Source organism: Diadema setosum, chromosome 10 (genome assembly GCF_964275005.1).
Source record: "Diadema setosum chromosome 10, eeDiaSeto1, whole genome shotgun sequence".
Lineage (NCBI taxonomy): Eukaryota > Metazoa > Echinodermata > Echinoidea > Diadematoida > Diadematidae > Diadema > Diadema setosum.
This window is the reverse complement of record NC_092694.1, coordinates 6,196,434-6,212,419: the sequence shown is the minus strand read 5'-3', so window position 1 is coordinate 6,212,419 and position 15,986 is coordinate 6,196,434. Positions and strand designations below refer to the sequence as shown.

Genomic DNA, 15,986 nt, shown 5'->3' with positions numbered 1-15,986 from the left:
GAGAATCAGGGTTAGGAGATGGACCTGTGTGAAACTTGATGACGTCCTGCACCGTGTTGAATTTCCTCTGAGGGTTGATGAAGAAGAGCTCGCTGCCGTCCTTCGTCTTGTCGATCCTGTAGTTCTTTACCGTGGGCGGATTACCGTTGTCTGTCTCCCTCACTGTTAGGGCGTACGTACCTGGCAAGACAGGCCAACAACAAAGGTCAAAAGGTCAAATAGTCACATCAACCCTTTCAGAAACACCTTCTCAATCTGTGACACAAAAATGAGGCAGGTTGTTGACATTGATAATTCAGTACTTCAAATGATAACAGTAAAAAAAAAAAAATGCATTACCTACTATTATGGCTTGTTGCTGTTTATCATTTGTCCAATGCTTAAGGCACAACAAAGCAGTATAACTGGGATGATTCCAGTGTAATTGGCCAAATAATATGGATAATCTTAACCCTTTGAGGATGGTTTGATTTTGCTACAACACGCATCTCCCATAGACACCTGCCCGAGTACATACTCAGGACTCGTCCTAAATGGGTTACCAATGTGATGAGTGAAAAGGGCCAGGCTGTCTGAGAGGTATATTTCATAATAATTTTTCCACTATTTCTCTTCAGATTACTTGGATACATCCACAAAAAAAAAACCCAAAAAAAAAGTACCAGTTACATTCTACCAGTGACATCATTTGTCAATCACTGCTAAAGTACTATTCTGATGAACAAAAGACATTGGCGTATTGCACCTTTCCCAAGCCTGAGCATAACAGATTATGATCATATGTATTAAAAACAAAAGACACTACAGAGAAACATGCAAGTTGTGCTCAGTCTGGGGGAAAATGCATTCCAATGTCTTTAGTTAATGATATTAGTACTTTTAATTAGCAATGATTGACAGATGATGTCAATAGCAGAATCTCTGTTTAGAAGATTTTTTTTTTTTTTTGGGGGGGGGGCATATCCATATCTGAAGTAAAATGGTACAAATGTTACAATTAGATATTCTTTTAGCCATGTGAGTAATCATCAGGGTATTATGACCCAAGAGAAGTCAACGTGCTTTAATTGCACTACATAGTCAGCTTTAAAGGGATCGTATAGGTTTGGCTGAGACCTAATTTCAGGTTTCTAACATTGTTTGGTGAGATAATGAGAGTTCTCTTATGAAATATGAAAGAGCATGTAATTCTATGAGGAATTCAATGTTTATTTGATGAAAATTGGTTTTGATATGGCTGAGATATCCAAAACAGAGCGATTCTAATAAAGTGTGGGACCCACACTTTATTACGATCGCTTTGTTTTACTTTGTTTTTTGAATGTTTCAGTCATTCCAAACCCGATTTTCATCAAATAAACTTTGAATTCCTCTTAAAATGGTATGCTCTGTACTACTGTATATCATAAGTGTTTTCTTGGTATCTCGCAAAAAGATAAAAGCCCAATTCTCATCTCCACCAATACTGTACCATCCCTTTAATAAACCATTGGCATGAAGCTTTTCGCTCCTTGCTATATTCACATGGTCAGAGTCTTTTTTGTGTGTGATGACAATCAACATACACGGGTTCTGAATGGCATGAATAGCTGCCTGAAAGACAAACCTAACTCTTTCCTCTCAGTCACTACTGATCATCAGTTTCTGTTTTGCAGATTTTCTTTTTTAAGCCTATGGTTTTCCTAAATTTACAACTCATTTTGAAATCAGGAACACATTTTAGAACATTAAAGTTTCTGTTTCTCCTCATGAAATTGGCAAATTGTAATGTTATTTCCAATTTTGTGCAGATATTATGGATTTCACTAAGTTCATCTAATATTTGTCCAGTATAAAGATATACAGTGAAATTTAGAGGTGCTAATTTCCTAAAGGACAAAATGATCAGAATGTTGATAATCTCTGCAGCAAGGATTCCCCTGGACTTGACGGTTTGAATCAAATGAAATCTAACTCATTCCAAAACCAGATTCTGAAATCCCCACAGCCTTTCTATACATGTAGGTTTCCTACATGTATATAAATAACCCTAACATATTATTATTACTACTCCTATTATTATAACTATCTACATATATGCAGTGCCAAAGTCATTGAGTTGATGCTGCAAGATTTGTGTTTCATTGCAGATTGAAGTGAGAAAAGGTTTAACCGGTTGAAAACGAGTCCCGAGTATACTCCGCCAGGTGTCTATGGGAAATGCATGTTGTCACAAAATCAGTCCGTCCTCAGTGGGTTAACAGAGATCCCTAATATTGATCTGCAAATCATTGTATTGGTGTGCAGAGTACCAGGTACAGAGTTAATACAGCTTGCTGACTCTTGCTAGTCACTTGGGGCGGCCACAAGAGGTTGCCATCAATCACCCGTTTTCTGGCATAGGTACTTATTATGTGGGATAGAATTTTTCACCGGGTTCATAGAACACAGCTCACTATGAGGAAGTGAAGCAAGGTCTTTTACATGCACAAGTCGTGACTCCCTTAAACTTGGGTCCTCAATTTAAAGGGATGGCATAGTACTGGTTCAGGTGAAAATTCAGCTTTTGACTTTTTGCGAGACACTTAAAAACCACTTCATAAAATATTGAAAAGCACACAAGAGAAATTTAAACTTTATTTGATGAAAATCGGTTTTGAAGTGGCTGAGATATCCAAAAACAAAGTAAAACAAAGCAATCCTAACAAAAGGTGGGTCCTACTTTTTATTAGGATTGCTTTGTCTTGGATATTTCAGCCATTTCAAAACCAACTTTGATTCATCAAATAAACTTTGAATTCTTCTTAGAATCATACGCACATCATATTTCATAAGAGATTTTTCAAGATCGCAAGACAGATGTGCTATCGGCTGACGCAACGCACAGCCCTTCTGTACACCATCATTCCTGGAATTTCCCATGCTACTGTCACTTCTTGTTGTTCTATTTTTGACACACTCCAAAATTATTACAGTCTTTTTGCCCATTGACAAGGAAGTGACATGTTGGTAATCCCCCTACAGGTGTGAAAGCAGTCACGATATGAAATATGACATGTGTTAGGCTCCCAAACTCTTTTATAATACTCTATACAGTATGTCACTAAAAAAATTACTATCAGATTTTAGCACTGATAACTCCAAATGTGATAAAACTGTCTAAATGCTACTTCAGGGTCTTAGAATATAAAATCCTAGCTCTATTTTGCAGAAAACCCTGTTCAATTTGGTTAAGCGGCCATAGAGAAATGTGGATTGTTGTAAAGCATGTCATGAGTCTGATTCTTCCAAGTTTTAGCACTTGATGCTCTTGGAATTGCATATTAATGTGTGAACACAATAGCCAGAACTTGGAGGGAAGAGATTCCTGACATGCTCTACAAAATTCCTCATTTCTCTTTGACCACTGAAGCAAATCAAATGGGGTTTTTTTTTGTAAGATGTGTGCAATGAGTTTCATACCCTGAAATTGTATTTGGATTGATTCACTACTTTAAAAATTATCACAGCAGAGGGTCCCATTGTAATTTTTTTTTTTTTGACATACAGTATAAGGGCACGGGAGTCCCGAATGAGGTCACTAGCAGTCAAAATCTAGTAAGCTCAGCCTTGATTGCTAAATTACATCTTCTTACAAGTTTTGATAGCAAAACAAGAGCACTACTACATTGGAAAAGGTAAATTAAACAAAAATACACACATTTTTCATACAGAAAAACAACAGACATTGATAAAAGAAACTAAAATTTTGATCAAGGTCATTTTCTGGTTAGGATAATGCAAACGAACATGACTCAAGGCTGTGAATACAGACACTCTTGTCTACATTTTGGGAACTGGTATATGAGGTTACCATACCGAAGTTGATGCTACGGGAACCTGATATATCCCATGGCCGGCGCCACATTTTCAAAAGTGGCGGCCCACTTCAGACTTCTGGTGCCACTTCCAGGTTTCATCAGCTAACAAGAAAAAAAAATGCAGGTCTTCAGCGCAAAAGCAGTCTTACCGCATTCACATTTCTATCAATTTCTATTTCTTTCTAGTGCCACTTACGCACTTCTGGGGTAAAAAAAAAAAAAAAGTGGGGGGGGGGCCCAAAGTGGTGACATCTTATGTATTCCTTTATATGGTGCACAAAATGTGGAGCCCCCCCCCCCCCCCCTCCAGGTTCCTGGAAGCAACAGTTATTAAAGGGACTGTGCAGTACTGGTTGAGGTGGGGATTCATGTTTTGAACATTCCTAAGTGAGATAATGAGAAACCTCTTATGAAATATGAAAGAGCATGTAATTTCAAGAAGGATTCAACGTTTATTTGATGAAAATTGGTTTTCAAATGGCCGAGATATCCAAAAAAGTGATAATAATAAAAGTCTACAGGCCAAGCCCGGTTTATTAGGATCTCTTTGTTTCACCTTGTTTTTGGATATCTCAGCCATTTCAAAACCAATTTTCTTCGAATAAACTTTTGATACCCCTTAGAACGGCATGTTCTTTGACATCTCATAGAGTGGTTTCTGAATTTCTCGCAAAACGTTACAAGCTAAATCCTCACCTCGACCAGAACTGTACACACCCTTTAAACCACAAATGAACAGAATGAATACACTACCTGGTCTGGTTTCGCTTTCTCGCACCAGAAACGTTCCCTTCGGTAACCTTGGAAGTTGTAACCTTTTGATTGCGTCACTCCGCGAGCAGGAACCAAAAAACCACCTGTCAAGGAAACAGATCTAACATTACTACCAGTAATATGAATACAGTGCACTCCCGTTATAACGAAATGCTCGGGACCGGCAGTTTTCTTTCGTTATAACGAAATTTCGTTATAACCGAACAATACAATATATAACGAAAACAAGGAAACCGTGCATATATATCATATTCTGTTTGCTGAATCCTTAGCATACACTGGAAAGCTATGTAAAATGTGCCTTGGGATTATTGTATTACTATATTAAACGCTCCCTTCAGAAACTGTGCGTGACACAAGGAGCGAACACGTAGTGATGTGAAGCATTCGCCCATGCAGTTACGCTGTAAATGCTTGTTCCGCTACGTATTTTCGAAAGCAATTCGCATTTCGTTATAACGGAGCACATTTCTCTTGTTTTTCTTTGTCTGTGGCGCTCGGAAAAGACTTCGTTATAACGGAAATTTCGCTATAACCGTGTTCGTTATAAGCGAATTTTGTACCATAGACTTTAATGGTGATAATTTTGGGACCAGAAGTTTTACTTCGTTATAACGAAATTTCGTTATAACCGTGTTCGTTGTAACGGGAGTGCACTGTACTTCCTACTTATTCAAGTACCAGTAATACGTGAAATATCTACAGTCTGGTGCCATGTTTCATGAGGTCAAAGGCCAATTGTGACCCTGCATCACAAAACGAACAAAAAGTCCCACCCCTTGATTTTACATGAGGACTCAAAAAAGGTGAAATGGGTCAACTAAGTGAATATTGGGTTCTTTATATTTTCTGAAAGAGCTACCCTTCTTCTACATTATTCTTAAGTTTGGGATCATAAAATGAATGGGAAAATGCATTTTTAGCAGTTTTTCTACAACCCTTTTTTGTAGAGTAGTTAGACCAGGTATGTCTTAGAGGCCCCATTTAATTTCATGATAACCCTTTTAAAACTCTTCAGTTTCAAGTCAAGTAACTTTTGAAGGGATAATGCTACTGCTTTGAAAGTTGGTAGTAATCATAAACAGGATGGGTTAACAGAGTATATTTAATTTCAGCCTAATCTGATAATCTCTTCATTGTTGTTGCTCCTGTGGTTTACACCTTAATTTGTCCCATCCATCGCACAGCTAGCACAGTTTGGTGAAGATTAAACGCTTGAATAGACACTGTACTTCAGAGCCTTTTTCTCAGTTCACACTTTTCCAGAGTGTGTGCTTTCTTTCCTATATTTAAATAGGTTAAGAGAGTCCATTTTAGTTGAGCTATGTATACATCATTTTAAAGCTTAGAGTCTGCTCGTTCAGAATCTGCCCTTAACTAAAAAACCATGTCTGGCGACTTTTTGTTGGTTTTGTGATGCAGGGTCACAATTGGAATATGGCCCCACACCACAGGTAGAGTTTATTTCCCGTATTAAAGTGTACGTCAAAAAAAAACAACAAACAAACAAACAAAAAACAGGGGGCAACGACATCTTTCAGTGTGATCTCACTGGTAAATCTTCATTGAAAACATAGACCCCTAATTCATTATTTCAGAAACTTTGGTTTATCCCTCATTTATGTTTTCTTGTCTTTCTTTCATGATATTAAAACTGCTGCAGTCCAGCACTGTAGAGTAGCTATAAAAGCTAGTAGGCCTAATATATTGTAAGTTGTCTGTCAAATGAAGCATGTACAAAGAGAAGTGAGTAGATTTCTTTTTAAATGGTTCCCCACCATATGACAAATCCTTATCATTATGAGGGAGCTTTAGATTTTTGCGACGGGGACGTTCATGGTCTGAGCATGCACAGAATCGCGTATCAGACGCGATCTATTTTTATAGAGTTTTCACTACGCGTTCTGGGCTATTTTTACGTCCACTCAGCTCACGACGTACAGAGCTACTTGATGCACCGATCATATGGGGGCGCCATTTTATTTTTCATACGTTGCGTCCCAGCGTAATCTAAAGCTACTTTTCAGCACAATGCAGGGAAGAGGAGAACATCCAGCTCAGGTGTCGTCTCAAACGTCCGAGCAGCAAATCTAAAGCTCCCCATTATCATATGTGATGCTGCATCACAAAACCAACAAAAAGTTGCCAAACATGGATTTTTACTTAAGGGTAGATTCTGAAAGAGCAGACTTTAAGTTATGAAATGATGTACAACTCAATTCAAATGGTGAACTTTCTAAACCTATCTAAATACTGGAAAGATAGCACACACTCTGGAAAAGTGTGTAAGTGAGAGAAAAGAGGCTTTAAAGTTAAGAGTCCATTCAAGTCCTTTAATTTAAACCAAGTTCTGTGCTAGAATAGGACAAAGAACAGGATGTAAAACCACTCCAAAGCAACAACAATGCAGGGATTATCAGATTACGCTCAAATGGCGCATCATGGTCTACTATTAACATGTTCCATCCACTGCTCATACAAACTTTCAAAGCGGTAGCATCTCCCTTTTCAAAACTCAATAGAGTTGAAAGAGAAGAGTGCATAAAAGGTTTTTCAGAAATGAAAGGGGATTCAAAGGTATATCCAAGAACAATATTCTGCAAAAGGTGTGTTCTAGAAAAATTGCTACAAAATACAATTTCCCATTTGTTATATGATCCCAAACTTTAGTATAATGTGGAAGAAGAATAGTTTTAGAAAATACCAAACACTCAAGATTGACTAGGTTGACCTGTTTCACCTATTTTGAGTCCTCATGTAAATTCAAGCCTTTTTTTGTTGGTTTTGTGTTGCATGGTCATAATGACAAAAATACCAGTTCTAGACTACTTTCAGGCATATAATGTACATCATGTTTGTCTTAAGTGCTGATGAATATTTGATTGATTTTAGGCAATGGGTTAACTCTTTATGTGCCATAGAGGAAACCCCGTGTGCCACATTATTCTGAGACAACAACGTATCCATGCTTAGAGAAAACATTCTGCTTTTCAAATCTATGTAACCTTTGTAGATATTTGATAAGTCGGACATGTAGTGAGCGAAGGTGTAGAGAAAATGCCAAGCTTTGTTTTGACGTAAATTGTATGAAATGTATATGAGTCTTTTTCTTTCAAATGACCAGTAGCTACATTGCTGTAAAGGCATGACTTTTGCAAACAACATAGTTACATAAACTTGTAATATATACGAAAATCGAATAGGAAGCACCGCTTGCTAGTCAATCACCACAAAAATTGCAAGCTATATGAGAGGAAGTGAATCGCGAGAAACGCTCTCACTGTACTGTGGCATTTGGCGATTTATCGATCGGTTTGGGCGGGTTTGTGGGTTTGAGCAGAATATGCGAAGTTGGCACGCCGTCGACCGAGTCGGACGTGCGAACGTGGCACATTAAGAGTTAACAGACGACATATTTTCGTAAATAACTTAACCCCCAAGCATGCACTTGTGGATGTAAATATTATCTGAATACATCACTCACTCCTCCACTTCCAATGAATTGACTGGTGCAACATAATTGCTGGGGATGTAACCTTGGAGCTGAGTTGATGCTGATGCAGCAAGCCACCATTCTCCACTGGGAACAGAAAGAAAAAACAACAAACAAAACAGGAGTTACATGAATATCACAATCACATGCATTACAGCTGTGTTTTCATATTTGGTTTACATGCACACAAATGTATAATAACAAAAGAAACTCGGTGTACATGCATCAGAGAAAAAGTATGATAAAGAAATAGCCGAAGTGGTTCATACTGAGAGGATAAGGGGGTTAGATTGGTCAAATGACAGCATATTGATCGAAAAGCATCGGTCAGTTGGTGTCTTGAGTACATGTTAATACTCAATCATTACTAATATAGAGAACATGATACACTACAGGACTAAACACTGTACTGTGCAGGATTGGCACGCACAAGAATTGAAAGCAGTCCCCCGAGGCGGATCCAGGAATTCCGTAAAGGGGGGTGGGGGGGGCGCAAACAATATTTCTGGCGCTACTTCCGGGCTTCAACTCAATTTTTCTTTTTATTTCTTTTGTTTTAACAACATATAAAGAGGGGGCGTGCACCCAGTACGCCCCCCCCCCCTGAATTCCCCACTGGTCCCCCCTCCTCACCCACACACACAATTTTGGCTCTTTAAAAAAAGGGGGAAAGCATTGATTACTGTACATTTGAAATAGTTTGATTCCTACACTTTATGAATTTCCATTCAAGGGGGAGGGGGATCCAGGAAGTCCGTAAAGGGGGGGGGGGGGCAGGCTTAATCAGCTGACAAGTAAAAATAACAAAAACAAAAATGACTACCGTGCTGCCACTTCTGAGTATCATCGGTTGACAGGCAAAAAAATAAATAAAATAAAATAAAACTATACAAAACAAAAAAGCGCAATTCCACGATAACACCGTGACACTTTTGAGTATAATTTCACTCATTAAATGTAAACAATAATCAAAATGTAACACTTAAGAAAATTTTTTTTTACTATGTATCAATGCATATCATCATAAGCAGCTTTGAAAACAAAAGAAAGGAAGAAAAAATTCTTTGGTAATTGAGTTATGCATAATTAATTACCAGTGTAACACCGTAACACAAAATGGACATGGGTTTTTATGCACTTTGTTTACTGACCAAACTCTGTGAAGTTAATGAACATTTTGATAAGTGGATCTGTTCACTGGATGTACTAGAGACTCAATGATAATAACGAAGTAAAATTTGATCAAAGAATCAATTGACAGGAAAACTATGACATAGATTATAAATAAGTGCACCGTAACATCGTGACTGTAACACCGTGACCTCTAAAATGTGTGTAGAAAACCTACATGTATGGAGAATCTTGTTGTCTTACTCACAGCTCATAGTGTTTCTCCTTTAGGTAGAATGAAATGATGATTCATGATGAATTTTTGACATCACAGTATAACACTTCCAGATAAAACAAAAAAATTATTGAAATCATAACAGATTAACAAAAACAACAAAGTAAAGAAAAAGTTTGCATTGTAACACCATGACGTCATGTCATTATACATTTGTACACGTTACAGTCAGGAACACTGCTCTTTCAGTAAAATATACTAATATGTTTTGAGACATAATTCCCTCTATCATTATTGAAAGCTTGTTAAATATTTCTGAGTGAACTTTTAGGGTTTACAACTACTCTTTAAAAATCCAATTTGTATATTTAAAGATGACATAAAAATTTGAAACTTTGATTTTAATACCTTTGGTCACAAAGCCAGTTGAACCCACTTAGCAACACTTCAGTATTAAACAATAAAAAAAAAAAATATATATTCAAGCAATTTGTGTGGTACAAAATGTACCGTAATTATTATTCTTTTTCTAAGATGTACTGGAAAATGAACATGTATATAACAATGATTACAATGCAAATTCTCATTCATACACAGTAAATCCCAGTGAGTGTGGCTGTTTTTATAGTGAAACTTGTAAGATTGTGCACATTACCATGCATAGGAAAGTAGTATTCCAGTGAGATTAACTTTTGGTGGACACATTGATCTAGCTTCAGTATGCCCTAAGTAATTCTTGAGGATACCAGGGAAGCTGCAGCAAGACTTCAGACCTTTATTATGCTAGGAACACACTGAAATGCGCAATTAATGCAAAGAGCATGACAAATGGCCAGTCTATGGTACCTTTTGAATACTAACATCAGTTTGCATGCAAATTGTCAGTCCATGGCATTCACAATTAGATTATAACAGTTGTTAACAAGCTTTTTTTTTAAGGAATCTATGGCAGAATTCAACATCAACTTGTTCTTGAAAGGCAGAGCACTAATATAACTTCCACAAAAAAAATGGACCAAATTCTGATGATTGCATACAACAATGTGTATAGCAATGACTACATGATACATGTATGTCTCCCGCCCCCTTTCCTTCAGAACCTTTGTAATTGGCATTGGATATGAAATGCTAGAAAATATAAAGTTGACAGTGTAGCTACATGTATTATTGCAGTTTGCAGAGTAAAGAAAGCATTGTTGACAAAAAATTTTTTCTGCTATTTGAGTCTACAAAAGAAGAGTCAAACCATGTGATAAAATGGTTAATTATGATAAAAATATTAAACAAAGGGTATTAACTCAATTGGAACTGTTGCCGTAATTAAAAGTTCAAAACCTTCAGAAACATTTGCTCTGTAGTTACAAATCTGGTAGGTGGCACACTGTGAGTGGACTGCTTCCATTTTGTTGATTGGCATATCAAACCCCACGGCATTGTAAACACAGTTCTAGATTTTTGGCACAGAAAGGGTTAAAATTCCATGATACTGGCAATAAGTACAATTGATAATCTTTGTGGATATAGCTTGACCCATCTGTTATGAACAATCCTTGAAAAACCTCTATCTTTTGAGTAAATGTGACAGAGAAATCAGATGGTCACTTCAACAGTTAGTTATTGGTAATCCGGTACGTGTCCTGTGTTATTGCAATGCAAGTCACGGTGTTATAGTCACGGTGTTAGAGTTACTGTAACACCATGACACATATTAATCAACTTTAATCAATTAACAAAATGAGTTACCATCATTTTAGTACTTGTATATGGTAGCTACAGGTGGTCATGATTTGGGCTATCAAAATAATTCCTCTTGTGTTTGTAATTTTCAAACAATTCTAAAAACATCAGTTTTTACTGTAACACCGTGACATTATTGATGATCGTATAGCATTGCGATGTTCGCTGAAGCTAAACACATAGAAAATCTTGCACTTTGATGATTTGGTAATGATGTTCAACCCTTACACTCTGAAAACAAAGGCAAAGTTTTTCCCTCCTTTTTCATTTTCTCATGCTACACATCCATTTAACTTCATTATATTTTTAAGATATTTATGTCAAATTTAAAATTTTATGCTGATTTTATGCACATACTTAGCAAAGTTAATTATGTAATTTTTTAACAAGATGGTCAAATATGAAAAATCCAGTCCTTAAGCTTTCATTTGATACCAAAATGAATGAGATTTGACTATTTTGAAAATATGATGGTCATATCCATTTTATCGTGGAATTGCCCAAAAACAAAAGGCTTCCATGCAACTTTCTGATGTCACTACAATCTAAAATAAAATGGACCCCTTTATCTTTTTTTTCATTACTTTTCTTTCAAGATTTTTTTTTTTTTTTTTTTTTTTTTTTTTTGGGGGGGGGGGGGGGGGTGTGCCCCTTTGTAGATAGTTCTCTGAAACATTCTGTTGGAAAGGGACTGTACAGTAGGCCCTACCAGTGGCGGATCCAGAGGGGGGCGCAGCCAGCACACGCCCCCCTTTAGTTTTCGTTAAAAACAAAAGAAATACAAAGAAAAAATATGAAATGAAACCCGGAAGTGGCACCATAAATATTAGTTGCGCCCCCCCCCCCCCCTTTTTACAGAATTCCTGGATCCACCCCTGCAGTACTGGCTGAGGTGAGGATTCAGCTTGTAGTTATTTGCAAGATACATTGTATTTAGATACCACTCTATGAAATGTTCAAGAGCATACAATTGTATGGGGAATCAAAAGTTTATTTTGATGAAAGTCAGTTTTGAAATGAACTGAGATCTAAAAACAAAGAGATCCTAAACAAAGAGATCCTAATTAAAGTCATGGCCTATCAATTCTATTAGGATGCTTTTTTGGGATATCTCAGCCACTTCAGGACCAATTTTCATCAAATAAACATTGAATCCTTCTTGACATGATATGCTTTTTCATATTTTATAATTTAGGTTTTTCATTATCTCACCAAAAATGTTATAAACCTGACATTAGGTCTCAACCAAAATTATGTGATTCCTTTAAGATGGCAAATCATTTAACAGCATAATCTATTTGATTAATGTCAACAAAAAAGGTAAAATGCAACATCTGAATAGCTGTATGATGGCGGAGTATCAAATTGAACAATCACAGACACCAAAAAAAAAAAAAAAAAATCAGAGGAAAGAGTAAATGATATCTCATAGGATCAGGCTCACAAAAAAATATTGATATCCCTTTATCTGACCTTTATATTTAAAACAGCACACCATTAAAGGGTGTGTACAGTTCTGGGGCCCGTTTCATAAAACTTGTCATCAGTGACAAGTTGTCATAGATGTGACAAGCTACTGAAATCTTGCATCTGATTGACTAAGAGCAAATTTGTCATAGAAATGTGGCAGTTGTCACTGATGACAAGTTTTATAAAACAGGCCCCTGGTCAAGGTGAGGATTTAGCTAGCGTTTTGCGAGATATTCAGAAACCACTCTATGAGATGTCAAAGAGCATGCAATTCTAAGGGGTATCAACAGTTTATTTGATGAAATCCGTTTTGAAATGGCTGAGATATCCAAAAACAAGGTGAAACAAAGAAATCCTAATTAAAGGCGTGGCCTGTTGCCTTGTATTATTATCACTTTTTTGGATATCTCAGTCATTTGAAAACCAATTTTCATCAAATAAGCGTTGAATCCTTCTTAGAATTACGTGCTCTTTCATATTTCATAAGAGGCTTCTCATTATCTCACTTAGGAATGTTCAAAACATGAATCCCCACCTCAACCGGTACTGTACAGTCCCTTTAAAGAGAGAGAAGAAAAACTAGAAAAAAGAAGAAACAGAAATGAAGCACACTGCATTAAAAGAAGATCTCAAACACACATACATGTATGACAGAGCTACATTATTTTAACCCTTTGCTTGCTATGCACTACATTGTACCAGTAACTGCAGACTAAACATAATTCAGTGTATTAAAAGGAGCCAAGGAGCAGTAAGTTTTAAAAGAACGTCTGAAATGTCTGGTTTCAAATGAGGGTACTACAATGTAAGTCTCAAATATCAAACTGAGCATACATATTGAAGCTTTAAAAAGTTTTTTTTTTTGTTGAGCCTTTTATTACAGATACAGTATATATCATACCACAGTGAAAGTGAAATGTATGTAAACTAAATCTGTATGCTTTTCAAATAGCCACATCAACTCACACCAGATTGGTGAATGAGAGTGCACACGGTAATTCATTACAGTACAAAGCTTGTCAGACCATTCACCTTCATAACACTCATGGAGATAGATGGCATGTCATTACCAATGACAACTTTACATTACAGGTATCAATACTTTCAGTTCACACCAGTCGGCTTATAAACTTTAAAGGGATGCATCACACACCAACACACCATTGCAAAGCATGAGGTGACTGCCTGTAACCCTCAAGCCTTCCTTGTAAAATATACGTGTAACTCTGAGGTTAGCTAGTTTTGATGATCATGGAGTCCCAAGGATGGAAACTATCAGTTCTAAAGGGATCCTGGGAATACTCTTTCACATAGAGTTATGACTTTGAACCTGTCAACCAAAATATACTGCTATGTATTTAGTGAATGCAGGTCAAACTTAGAAGATACATTGTATCAGTGAAGGTTATTAAAGAAGAATAATCAAACAATCCATTCAGAAGTTATTTGAATCTAAAAAAAAAAAAATGTGCAGCCATCGCTTGATGAGAACACTACAGTTTGTGATAAATAGTACAACGATATATTCAGGAAATGATAAAGATAATTCAACATTTTCTTTATATCTTTGTACATACATGTACACTGTACATGACACCTCAAACTGCAGTACTAGTTTTTTCATCCAGTGAAGGCAGCACAGAAACCTTAAAAACTCAACTTTTGAACAGGTTGTCTAATCTTCCTGAAACTTTTACTGACATGTTTTACTAATATTGCTGCATTCACTCAATATTGGGCGAACTTGTCATTTAAATTGCTTTCTAACCACAAACTTTCTTGTGGTTAGGTCAGTTCCATGACAGTTGCTCCTATGACAATTTCTCCCCTGAAATACCTGCACGTTAACCCAAAACCCACCTACAAACATTTAATCCTAACCCTAATCATACTCTTCACATCAAAATAAATCTAAAACCTATCACAAATCCAACCCTAATCCTACAATGTAGGTCCTTGGAGAAAATAAGACTGGAGCAATTGTGGCAGGAACAATTATGTTGTGTCATGGTTCATGGATAGCTACAAACTTGTGAAGATGTACGGTAACATGAATCTTTCATTTCACTTTCTGTAGACCCATTCACACACAATAGTTACTGGCTTTGTATCACACTCCAAATTTGATCTTTACTTTATATGAAGCGTTATGTTCATGTGCGAGAGACTGGAGAAGTATACAGTGTAGCTAGTGATCTTATGGATGCGCTGGGGGATGAGTGTGCGTGCAAAATACAAACTACGTTATTAGTAAGTCTTGTGCCCTACATTGTACAAATGTAAGTCGCAATGGGTGTACAATGCATTTTTCTATCTAGGCAGTTGATAATCATCAAGTGTCAAAAAGGTGATATTGAAACCATTGTTTATAGTCATAATGGATTTGATGGGGTTTTGAAGGTATGGTAGACATCAGGTCTAATGAATGCAATAACATATTTATCAACTACAAGATGTTACATGTCTTCACTACATAGTGTTCATAATTCACTACAATTTACTGTCATGTTGTTTGATCTCAGTATAATACTGTAAAATGACTAATGTTCGGGTGCATCTTAATTTTGCAAATTTCGTGAGAGCCAAGATTCACTAAATTAAAATGCATCCGAAAGTTCTTGTCTACCCTATGCATTGAATGTTGAGGCAACTTGCGAAAATTTCATTCCGCAAAAAGGCCATTGGCTCCAATTCGCGAAAATTTCATGCCGCGAAAATACAGTGTTTTACAGTATCTGCTGCATACTGAGTAAACGGATAAGGTACATATTGTGGCTGGGCATCAGTCACTACACTTATTTGACACTACATATCCACAAACGTATAAACCCTTTTAAAAATTGATACAATTACAATGAATGGTAGGCCCTGAGGGGCTTTTTGATGGGGCTTTCCCCAGAGAGGCCCTAATATTGTAATAATTATCTGCCATGATGCACACCACCAAACCCCCATAGCAATAAAAAGAGTTAAAAGTTCAAAGTCTGCACATTGTCTTCATGGTGCTATTCATGTTGACCTCAAACAAACAAAGTAAAAATTAGATATAACAATTAAGACTGGTAGAGGTTTGTGAAAATGGGAAAAAAAGTGAGAAGGTTATGAAATAATGATTTAATAATTTAATAATTATGAGCTTCCACATGTTTTCACAACTCCTATGCCCTCTTAAAGGGGATGGCTAGTAACTGAACAGTGGGAATCAGTGGGAATGCTGCGGGATGATTGTTCCAATCCTTGTGGGATTCATTTAAGAGTACGTTTATCTATCTACTGTATTGTTGTGTGAAAATTATTTGCTTCAGAATGGTCTCATATTCAAGTATGA

At 36.7% G+C, this 15,986-nt stretch overlaps 1 protein-coding gene across 1 annotated transcript in view; it reads right to left on the bottom strand.

The window, feature by feature from the left end:
* The window catches only part of LOC140233621 (proto-oncogene tyrosine-protein kinase Src-like), a 54,470-nt gene that overhangs the window by 15,548 nt on the left and 22,936 nt on the right, over positions 1 to 15,986 (bottom strand). Inside the window, exons 4-6 of the mRNA XM_072313722.1 lie at positions 8,098 to 8,193; positions 4,593 to 4,696; positions 25 to 180 (exon numbers count right to left, since the gene is read on the bottom strand). Coding sequence (XP_072169823.1) covers positions 25 to 180; positions 4,593 to 4,696; positions 8,098 to 8,193 — 356 coding nt within the window. The remainder of the gene's footprint in view (positions 1 to 24; positions 181 to 4,592; positions 4,697 to 8,097; positions 8,194 to 15,986) is intronic.